General features: G+C 36.7%; 1 protein-coding gene across 3 annotated transcripts in view; it reads right to left on the bottom strand.

Moving 5' to 3' along the window:
- Nucleotides 1-12,441, bottom strand: part of LOC149803427 (prolyl 4-hydroxylase subunit alpha-2-like) — a 36,742-nt gene that overhangs the window by 19,604 nt on the left and 4,697 nt on the right. For 2 of the 3 annotated variants that reach the window (XM_089953136.1, XM_089953134.1), the window contains exons 2-3: nucleotides 7,741-7,889; nucleotides 7,186-7,299 (exon numbers count right to left, since the gene is read on the bottom strand). In XM_089953136.1, the coding sequence (XP_089809262.1) occupies nucleotides 7,186-7,299; nucleotides 7,741-7,889 (263 nt within the window). The remainder of the gene's footprint in view (nucleotides 1-7,185; nucleotides 7,300-7,740; nucleotides 7,890-12,441) is intronic. The other variant, XM_089953135.1, reaches the window with a different exon arrangement.

A 12,441-nucleotide genomic window follows, 5' to 3' on the forward strand; every position in this document is an offset into this window, starting at 1 on the left:
GAAGCGCTGAATAAAAGGCGTTCGATTGCCAGCTGGTGGTAAGAAGTTGTAGTCTAAGGACTGGCCAATTTGGAGGTGTACAAGTGTGCTCTCCAGGTCAACAAACTGTTGGGACCCACTAGTTTCCTGTTGGCTCTTTTATTCCTCCTATTATTTGTTAGCCCCACTACACTTCATTGGAATCACACTGAAAGACTTAAGTTACGTGTGTGAATCATAGGAAAGAAATACGGATCACTGCCGGTAACTGATGAGATACCATTCACAAATAGACTGAACAGAAGATGACTTAACACGTAGCCTTGTCTTGTACCAATATTACAGGTAAAAAATAAGAATATTGTCTTACATCTGCACACATGAAGGGCAATTCTGGTACATCGACAGAAGAACTTTAAGCAACTCTCGACCTATGCGTTCTATAAACTAAAGAAGTTAGTAATTTTAAATGCTCGATACAATCCAAAAGTCTTGATAAGGTCTATGAACATATAATACTCTAATATTTCTGAACCACTGCATACAGTAAATATATAGTATTTTATTTGCGAGGTACATTACGGATTCCAGCCTGAGCGTGTTAAATTTTGTAGTAGCTTCGCGGCGGTTAGTAAAGCGTTGGCTTAAAACACTGGAAACACTTTTGTCGAAATATCAATGATACCTCTGTAAGAGTTAGGATCATCTGAAGCTACTTTTCTGTGTAATAGGCTTATAATGCTTTCGTCCTACTGTTGCGGGAAGTGCCCAGTGAAACAAAAGAAACATATGTTAAGTAATCTGATTATATAAGGAAACATGCTTGAAGTCGTTGGTATTTTTTTTTCCATTTTGGATAATATTTTGTCCGGCACACCAGAAGTTCTCCATTTGAGAGTTCGGATACTTTTGAGGACACCAGCTTCAGAAATAGGACTTTTAAAATATCATCTGAATTTCAATCATATGATCAAAATTGTCATTATTTTCAGAGTCATTATAATGCAGCAACGATATAATGCATCTGTATCATTCAGTACATGTTATCGTGCCGTTACTACATTTATTACATGCATGTGTTGATTTAATCAGCTTACATATTTTTTAAACATCGGACGATGATTCAGTTGATTCCCTTTTGATCATAATTTTTCGTCATACTAATTATATTTTTTAACCTATTTTGCTCATTTTATAATCCGTCGAACTTCTAGGAGAACTCTGAAAACAACATTTGAATGAAATTAGATTTAAAAAATTGTTAATTTTGTTCTGTAACGGAGTTCGTACTAGGGAACATGCAAGTCAGGGAACCAAACTATTTGGGCGCGGTGCATTAAGGGACAAAAGTACGACGATTCCATACTTTTACTAAGATGGAGGATGCTAATTATCAGCTATCTCGTGAGCACCAGAAATGTGACGTAGTTATCATCAGCGAAATGGTTGAACACCATTATCGACCCTCGGAGTTCCGTTGGCATCGCATGCGTTGAGGTAAATAATCGCCGTGTACACGTGCTAATATGTTCGTGCATAGAACTTTGTATTTTTTTCACGCCATATTTCCCTCGCTTTCAGCTCACCAACTGACTTAATTAAATATTTCCTATGATCAAATTATCAAAGGAAAGATACATTTTCTGGTTGTTCATTTTAACTATTTTTATTAATTGCGCTTACTCCTTTCCCGCTGTTTCTCTTGATATGGGTGTAGTCTTTGATTTTCTCAGTTTGTACCTTCCTCACTATTTTTGGTGAAGATTTGAATACACATTTTGTTTGTAACTTTATTACATTTTGCAATTAGTATTAGTGGTACTGAGACACTTCCAAACCTGTGTGTAGGTTCTGTCAGTACATGATCAGTAGTAACTTCAAGCACGTTTCGCATGTATCTTTTGATGTTCTAGTTCCAATGCTTCCAAGATTTCTTGGTTATTTGGCTCACTGGATCCATCTAATATTAAACTGTCTCATCGGGAATGACACTCGAAGTGATCGCATAGTTTTTCAAGGGCATGGATCTATGCTGCAAAGACTCTAACTTATCCCCCGACCGCTCTAGTGGCTTAGTGGTTAGAGCGTCCGCCTCGAATGTGGGAGGTCGCGGGTTAGAATGCCAGCCGAGTTATACAAAAGACTTATTAAAATGGTACCAGCAGTTGCCTCGCTTAGCGCTCAGCATTAGGAGGTTAGTGTTAGTACTGGTCGGCCTGGTGTCAGGACAATGTGACTAGGTGGGACATGATGCTACATGTCTGCGGCATGAGGCCCCAGTGCTAGACATCACTATAAACTGTCACGCTGCAGATATCGCAGCGATGTGACTGAATTTGTTTTAAAGCTACGTTAAAAAATACACACACACACACACACACTGAATTATCCCGCAAGTCTTCTAGTTGTTAATTTAATGTGGATGTTGCGGTTCAAACTTTGAGTAGTTACGCTTCAGTGCATAAAGTTCTCGCTGTATACAAATTAAAAAAAAAAATGATGTTATCGTCCTCTTTACGTGCAAAGCACTATCACTGGTATCATTACCGGTGGCAACGGCGAAACCTCTATATTAACAGTAAGCCTGGACTGAGTTAGCTGTCGATATATTAATGTTTTTTTTTCCCCTACGGGAATTATTTCTCTGGCTTGGTTATATTAGATACCCGCCACTCGCTATTATTAGAAGAAAACCGATGGCTACCTGTGTAATTTTGTGGGTCCCATGAACTGTTAAAAGTCACACAACCACTTTTCTCTTCGGGATTGTATATAACAGTCTATTCTATATCTCTAAACTTCGACAGTGGGTCCCATTTTCAGACAACAGTTACAGTTTATTTTTAGTAGTGGTTAAAAGCGCGACTCGCACGTACCCTTGACATGTACACTCACCAAAACCACTACAAATTATATAGAGAATGGGCTAAACATGTTTAAGACAAGGATTTAGAGCACAAAGAAAGGAAGGAAGGAGGGGAGAAATGGTGGATTTTGTAAAAATATAAGACAATAATATAGGCAATCAAACCTGGTCTGGCAAATACCTTTTTACTGCATAGTGACAACAGTTTTTCAGTCTCTCTATTTTTTCTTTATAATTTGCCTGTATATAGTGACTATCTGCCCAACGCGACCGATGATTCATGTTTTCCAGTCCCATGGCCCATGATTACCTCAAGTAGCGAACTACGGTATCGAAGGTGTTTTGTTTGATTTATATCTTATAGAGATAAATCACACACACTCGCTTTACACTTCCTACCTACCTACGTATCTGTACCTACAAAATGACACAACTACCTTCCTACCAAACAAACTGGGACCGCTCCGGCAGCCTAATGGTTAGAGCGTTCGCCTCGGATGCGGGAGATCGTGGGTTCGAACTTCAGCTGAGTCATGACAAAGACTTATAAAAATGGTACTATCAGCGGCCTCACTAGGCGGCCTGGTGTCAGAATAATGTGACTGGGTGGGACATCTTGCTGCATGTCTGCGGTATGATGCCCCAGTGCTTGACATCACTATAAACTGCCACAATGCAGACATCGCAGCGATATGACTGAAAAGTTGTTAAAGCTACGTTTAAAATCCAAATTACACACACGCACACACACACACACACGCACACTACCTATATATATATATATATATATATATATATATATATATATATATATATATATATATATATATAAAGTTATCTAGCAACCCGTTTGTGTTTCTGTAGTTTTGTCTTTCTGTCTATCCTTCACGTCGTTCTTAAATCTATTCACGTGACTCTTGTCCATATATAGCAATCACCTGTCTACAAAAACCATTTTTAGCAGGTTATGTTAGTATGTTACATGCGAGTTTGACTATGTTACTAATTGTATGCAGCTCGTACTGCCAGTTGCCAAGCACATTGTCATTCCAAGGCATATGATTGAACGAAGGCCAGTCCCTCATACTAGCATAATGCTGGTAGATTAAAATGAACTGAGGTATAAGAAAGTGTATCACTGGTACAAAGTTGAATTTTTTGGGAAAAATTAAATGTATTTCAACTGTGATTTGTTGAGAGGACCTGCCTTGGAGATCTCTATGTTTACGAATGTAACTCACTGCCGTATTTTTGTTTGTTTGTTTCAGCTGAGGATTTCCTACTGTTCCCACGTGATACACACTTCCACAAAGAATCTGACCAAATTCATTTTATTATCTTAAGAAAGGTGAAGAAACACCAGCAATATGTAACTGAAATTACAGAATACACCGCGGATGTCTTTTTAAAATCCATTCTCAAAACCTTTCTTAAAATCTTTCACGAATGACTCTAAATTCATTGCATGACAATAACAGTAAGTACCAGAGTATATTATTTCTTCAGGAAATGTTTCAGTAGTAAAAATATATTCAATAATGATCTTTAGTACACGTAAGAAGTTTCCTTGATGATGAAGTCTTCATAGCTATCTATCAGGGGTTCATAGACCGATACTGAATCAGATTTCAAATATAATTTGACTAATAGTTCAGTCAATGCTGCTTTCCAAAAGGTTTGTATAGAGTTTCAGCAGGAAACCCCGTTTGTACTCCTTAACTTAATTGTACCAATAAAAAATATTACGTTGTGCTGAATAGGCGTCAAAAATAACCTGTGGTTACTGCTAAGTGTTTAACCTTTCGCTTAGTTTTCTATGGAAATTACACTTATTCTTTGAACAGAACAGAACAGAACTTGAAAGATATGACCTATACCAAACAATATAGACCACACATTACATATTTCATAAATTGTTGCATATATGGATGCAGAAATAAAGAGGCATGGCGATAGAAACCTGTGTACAGATAACATTGTATGCGTGTTCTACATTACTGCTCCCATTGACAAATATGGTAGCTGATAGCAGAGATGATATAGATGAGTACGTATGTACTGCTTTACATTAGGCCCCGCCCACCCCCGAAACAATTTGACATCATGCTATTCATTAAAGTTCCCGCATAAAATATAATAGGTCTTAGCAGATTTGGTCAGATGACTTTCAAATTACTGTTTTATATAAATTTGTCTCAGAGTTTCTTCAGAGAACAGTTTGACAAGCTATTCTCCATTACTGATCTCTCAGAAAATACTTTTTTTTAAAAAAAAAAGTCCTGAAGGTTTTAGAAAACGGAGAAAACTTCACGTATATTATGATACCCCCTCTCCCTCCCTCTGTTAGTTACCACAACTCCTCCTGAATTGCTGTGTGAAATTTCACTAAACTTTGTTGTTATGTTGCCCATATGGTGACCGTCTGCGAAAAGGATGGCATTCTCGGCTCTTGCCTCTGGAGGCAAAATATATAAAAACTGCAAATACCTAGGTATTTTCAAGTTCGGTTTGGTATGTACGATTCCTGGGTAGCTGTCAGAGTCGTGGGCTGGATTAGGCTATGGAAACCACTGTATAGAATTTCACATAGTTATGTGGCCACTGTAGTTACAATTTATAGGAGGGGCGTCATGAAGTCGGCTCTTGCCTCTGGGGTCGATGGGAAGAGGTACAATGAATGCAATTACAATGGCATTTTCAACTATTTTGTAACCAAACTTCATTTGTACGGGCATAGCAGGAAAGCGCGTCATATTTGTGACGGATTCTTTGCATTATGATTCATAGGTCAATCTCAAGAGGTGGGGGTGAATACCAGTGGTTTACTTTGGTAGGGGGACTGGACTATTCAGTGACAAGCGTAAATATATATGATGGTGAGTCATTACAGTTACCGTTTTGTTTGCAGAATTGATCTAAATGACTGCATAGTTTCTGCTTCTACACTAGTTTTCAGAGTCACGTCAGGAAATAATTTGATATAACGTTCTCCTTTACGAAGACAAGCCACATATTTGTTTTTCGTTACTCTAGCTGCCATCGAACACAACACGTGTACTTCTTGCCTGAATTATACTGAAGCTTTCTAAATAATCATCGGTATGTGCTTCACGACAAAATCTTGATATGAATATTCGTAAGGCCGGGTACCGATAAAAGCTATCTTACGTATGCTTTTTGTACCTCGCAGGTACAAAATAACTGTAGCCTGCCAGAAACGAAATATAAATCGTGTACGTGCGCAGTCAGAATCTAAGTAAGTAAAAAGCACTGACAAAAGTCTCGAATAATGAATAAATAAATATTTCGCGCTGATATTACAGCTGATGGCCGGTCTCCAAATATTAAGTACGTTATCCAGTCTTTCTCAACTTTTCGAAGATATAACTGATAATGGGTTGATCACCAAGTATTATGTACGGTATCTCGTCTTTTCCAGCTTATGAACAGTACCAGGCTCAATAAAAAAATTCAGCAAATCTAGTACGATTTTTCAGAACTGAGTTTGATAAATTGCGTTCCCTCAGGGAGGATTGCATTTAACCGTTATTCACTGCCGTTCAATCTCGAAAACTAGGGGGTTTCTTGCAGATTTTGGTCAGATGACTGCTTTATGTTACTATTTCACAATTTAGGGAACAATTTAATAAACTCTTCGCATTATGATTACCTCAGGAGATATAGGAACTTTTACAGATAATAATGTTGTTTTTAAAAAGGTTAGCTCAGTAACATATTATCTCCCACTAGAGCCTCTGTGTCAGTAACAATAAAACAAATTCTCACGACAAACATTTGCGCAAAAGGTTGGAAGATATATAAATTAATCCTAGAATTTTCACATTAAATTGTATTGATATAACGTACATTACTAAACAAGAACGTAAAATAAATGAAGTGTCATAACACATTTCAGTCCACCACAGAAACAAAAATCAAATAGCTATTATTAAACTCGAATACAACTTGAAACAAGTAATGTGTCCAAGCTAATGTAGCTGACATTCTGCTGTGGCTACAATAATAATAATTTGTTAAACAGCGTTGTACTTGGACTTTTTTGTATATAGAGGGCAATTCAACCACTTTTCAATTTCTGTGACCATTTGTAGCGACACAAATGGTTAAATTTGTAACTCATTTAAACATTTGGGAACAACTACTTCCTGTGATACCACTTTGTACATAGAATAGAAATATTTTATATTTACCCAACGAATTATGTAATATTATCAAAACATAAACCACCCATCCTTTCCCACCCCCACCCCGAATAAAACTTGTTCGTCTGTCTGTCCGCCTATCTTTTTCATAATAAGCATTTTTACCCAGGTACTCACATATTTGGCAGATATTACAACTTCGTTTGCACTTGACTAGCATAAAATTCGGATTATGCACACACTCGCCAACCGCAGCCCAAGTTAAGCAGTTTTCGTGTTCATCTCTGCACCCTTGGAGAGAATACATTGAAGTGGGTTCAAGCCACACATCAATACTGCTACAGTTACACAAAATTAACAGAAAACGTTTGTACAAAAAAGAACAAAATATATAATTATTAATTCCATGAATTTTTGAAGCCGTTCATGCATAGTGTGTAAGTGATTTGTATTTAAATTTGCAAAATTGTTATAAAACAATAATGAATCTCAAATAATGAATAACAAAATTATATTTTTATTACACAAGAAAGAAGGACATATGACTACAGAAGTAGTTCAGTTCTAGTGTTATGAACTAACCAGTCTAACTGCTTGTAGCAAAGGCTTGGTAATACATTTAAAATGTATACATATCAAAGGGACATTATACTTCAAACGCCGTCTCTAAAACTGTATACGTAAAATCAAATGACATCGGAGAGAACCTGAATAAGAAATATTTTCACTTACGGTAATTGATGCCCGTATTCTGGCATATTTTCCGTAGTTCTTCACGGTCTTTGTGTATTCTCCGCACCAAACGAAATGCGTTGATTGGATTTTCAACGTAGTGTTTGTCTAGAAACGTCATATTTGACTCGATTCGTGACGACAAAAATCTATAAAAAGTGATATATGTGCATCTTATTACTTGATAGTCAAATTGTGGAGACTATACGGTGGAAACAGTTTACGATGTATTCGCACCTGAGAAAGGCATATAAATTATTCAACGCGTTTCTTGTACGTTGTCAATATTGTACGCAATATTGATGAATGTGATATCGAAATTCATTTATCAATGTGCACGCACGCAGAGAGGGAGAGAGAGAATTATTAGCTATTTAATCTGCATGCTTTTTATAACATGTTATGTTATAAATTTTGTATGTCACTAACACACTCGAGTATCCTTGCACACGTACTCACATAGACTTAAAATGAATTAATATGCGTAACTATATTGGTAAACATATATACATATAAACAATATACTATACACAAGCATACTCATGTCAGCATGTCATAAATCATATATACATACATCGAATGAAACATACACATATTATGTCTGTACACAGCGAAAAAATTCCCTATTGTGAGGCTTTAATACATCATTCCAGCTGCACAAGAAAGAATTTCATAAATGAGGTTTTAAACGAAGCAAGGGAATTTGAATTACATATTATCAGAGACGAGGAATTCCTAAGGTAGGTGCTGATACAGTTAATGAACTTTTGAAAAGGTTGGTTTTTGACTGCGAAATCTTGTTTCAAAATTATTCGGGTGGACCTTTTCCGGAGTTTGTCAAATCTGAATAGATTATAATTGGATGTTTCCTCATTTGGTACAGCCGTAGACTATCAGTGGTAGTATATCCCGAAAAATAGAGTTCAAGCGACTGGGGAGGTAGAGATTTCGACAGTAGTTTAAAGGGAATTATTATTTTGACAATCATTTCACATATGTGATCGATATGCGCCTATTAACTGAGATGTTGATCAATGTAGATACCAAGAAGTTATCTTAAGACTAGACACGTCTAATCCATGTTAAGTTAGAAGAAAAGCCATGTTAGGAGATAGACGCTGCCATGTTCAGTTCATCATAAATTTTGTTTTAAAGGCATTAATATGCATTCTGTTTTGTTGACATCAAGCTGATATACTGCTGAGATCGATTTAACATTTATTTTCAATGGAGTCAAGAGATTTACCAAATGAATGCAGTGTAGAACCGTCAGCGAAAAGATTTGGGTTAGAGTTGACTTGGAGGTATAACCCGTGCAAACAACCCGTGGTGTTTTAGCAAGATAGATGCGAACCAAGCTACAGAGTTTGAAGAAAACGTGTAGGCTGATAGATATTTAATGAACACTGAATGGTCAAACAAAGAGAATGCTTTTTAAAATCAGTTAAAAAAATTGCGCCAGTAATTTCACCTGATTCGACTTCCAGTAACCACAGGTCTACAAGTTCCGTCAATGCAGTTTGACATGAATGTTTTATTGACAACCTGATTGTGATTTATGGAGGAGTTGGGACTTGTTAAGATATCCGAAAAGATGCTTGGCTGACATCTTTTTCAATAATTTTTGGAAGTACGGATGGAACTGAAATGGGTCGATCGTTTGCTGGATCATTATTTTCATTTCCCTTAAGAATCGAGAATACTTTTGCTAATTGCAATGACTCGGGAAATTTACTTAAATCGTTACTTCAGTTAATTATTTCTTTCAGAGGCTCTGAGACTGATAAAGCCTAAGATTTCAGAGTTTTGGGTGGATTTCTACCTAGACCCTTTGATTTGTTAGTGCCTGTTTTATTGATACTATAGATAGTGTAAGTTATTGTTATTAGGGGGGATATTGAAACTATCATGATCGGGTACCATTTCATTCACGAAGGCAGTACGTTTGACTATGTTCGGCTCTGTAAAATTAGACCTATCAAGTGTTAAGGAAATAATAATAACATTTTTATAAAAGGCAAACAAGCCAAGATTTCAACACATGGAGACAAATATTTACAAGCAGTTTGAATGAAAATTTGTTTAATAAGGAACGTTAGGGATTCGCATAAATACTGTGGTGTGCTTAAAAGTAACAAGAGTTTCCTCTGTCTTAGAGATGTATTTGTATTAATTGGATTATTATGTTTTAGAAATATATATATATGTATTCATTGGATTATGATATCTTAGAAATATGTCTGTATTCATTGGATTATTATGCCTTAGAAATGTATTTGTATTCATTGGATTATTATGCCTTAGAAATATATCTGCATTTTGTGGCTATTAGTGACCATTCCTAAAATACACTGTAACAGCCAAATACGGAAAACTGTTTTCTAAGAAAGAGGAAACTCTAACTGGTAGAGCATGGGCAAAACAGTAAGAAAATATATCCCAAGTTTTTATTTTAGGTAAGTATACTTCCAACGCAAAGAAACGGTAGGATAAATGAATCGGGTTCATATGTAGGTGTGTATATAGATAGGTAGGTGTGCATGTAGATAGGTAGTTGCATGTAGATAAGTAGGTGTGAATTTTTATAGGTAGGTGTGAATGTAGATAGGTAGGTGTGCATGTAGATAAGTAGTTGTGCATGTAGATAGGTGTGAATGTAGATAGGTAGTTGTGCATGTAGATAGGTAGGTGTGAATGTATATAGGTAGTTGTGCATGCAGATAAGTAGGTGTGAATGTAGATAAGTAGGTGTGAATGTAGATATGTAGGTGTGTATGTAGATAGGTAGGTGTGCATGTATATAGGTAGGTGTGAATATAGATAGGTAGTTGTGCATGTAGATAAGTAGGTGTGCATGTAGATAGGTAGGTGTGAATGTAGATAGGTAGGTGTGAATGTAGATAGGTAGGTGTGTATGTAGATAGGTAGGTGTGTATGTAGATAGGTAGGTGTGAATGTCGATAGGTAGGTGTGAATGTAGATAGGTAGGTGTGAATGTAGATAGGTAGGTGTGTATGTAGATAGGTAGGTGTGAATATAGTTAGGTAGGTGTGAATGTAGATAAGTAGGTGTGAATGTAGATAGGTAGGTGTGAATATAGATAGGTAGTTGTACATGTAGATAAGTAGGTGTGCATGTAGATAGGTAGGTGTGAATGTAGATAGGTAGGTGTGTATGTAGATAGGTAGGTGTGAATGTAGATAGGTAGGTGTGTATGTAGATAGGTAGGTGTGAATGTAGATAGGTAGTTGTGCATGTAGATAGGTAGGTGTGAATGTAGATAGGTAGGTGTGAATGTAGATAGGTAGTTGCATGTAGATAGGTAGGTGTGCATGTAGATAGGTAGTTGCATGTAGATAGGTAGGTGTGAATGTAGATAGGTAGGTGTGAATGTAGATAGGTAGTTGCATGTAGATAGGTAGGTGTGCATGTAGATAGGTAGTTGCATGTAGATAGGTAGTTGCATGTAGATAGGTAGGTGTGAATGTAGATAGGTAGGTGTGAATGTAGATAGGTAGGTGTGAATGTATATAGATAGATGTGCATGTAGATAAGTAGGTGTGAATGTAGATAGGTAGTTGTGAATATAGTTAGGTAGGTATGCATGTAGATAGGTAGTTGTGCATGTAGATAGGTAGGTGTGAATGTAGATAGGTAGGTGTGAATGTAGATAGGTAGTTGCATGTAGATAGGTAGGTGTGCATGTAGATAGGTAGTTGCATGTAGATAGGTAGGTGTGAATGTAGATAGGTAGGTGTGAATGTAGATAGGTAGTTGCATGTAGATAGGTAGGTGTGCATGTAGATAGGTAGTTGCATGTAGATAGGTAGTTGCATGTAGATAGGTAGGTGTGAATGTAGATAGGTAGGTGTGAATGTAGATAGGTAGGTGTGAATGTATATAGATAGATGTGCATGTAGATAAGTAGGTGTGAATGTAGATAGCTAGGTGTGTATGTAGATAGGTAGGTATGCATGTAGATAGGTAGTTGCATGTAGATAGGTAGGTGTGAATGTAGATAGGTAGGTGTGAATGTATATAGGTAGATGTGCATGTAGATAGGTAGGTGTGCATGTAGATAGGTAGGTGTGTACGTAGATAAGTAGGTGAATATAGATAGGTAGGTGTGAATGTAGATAGGTAGGTATGCATGTAGATAAGTAGGTGAATGTATATAGATAGATGTGCATGTAGATAGGTTGTTGTGCATGTAGATAAGTAGGTGTGAATGTAGATAGGTAGGTGTGAATGTAGATAGGTAGGTGTGTATGTAGGCAGGTAGGTACGTATGCATGTAGATAGGTAGGTGTTAATGTAGATAGGTAGGTGTGCATGTAGATAGGTAGATTTGCATGTAGATAAGTAGGTGTGAATGTAGATAGTTATGTGTGAATGGAGGTAGGTGTGAATGTCGACAGGTAGGATAGGCAGGTGTGCATGTAGATAGGTATGTGTGAATGTAGATGGGTAGGTGTTCGCTCCTATGCCTTCGAAAATCAGGTAAATACCAAAGGATTATTTGATCAATTATGTAAATCTAATACATATCGCGATGAGAGAGAGAGAGAGAAAAGCACATATCATCAAAGCAGTACAGACATGGTGCTTCTAATTTTATGGATATGATAAAAGAATGCAAAATAGCACAATCAAATTAATACTTAATTATGCTTGTATCATATTTATTTCTTCTTTTCGTGA

The sequence above is a fragment of the Sinohyriopsis cumingii genome, chromosome 3 (genome assembly GCF_028554795.1).
Source record: "Sinohyriopsis cumingii isolate HCF-2022 chromosome 3, ASM2855479v2, whole genome shotgun sequence".
Classification (NCBI taxonomy): Eukaryota; Metazoa; Mollusca; class Bivalvia; order Unionida; family Unionidae; genus Sinohyriopsis; species Sinohyriopsis cumingii.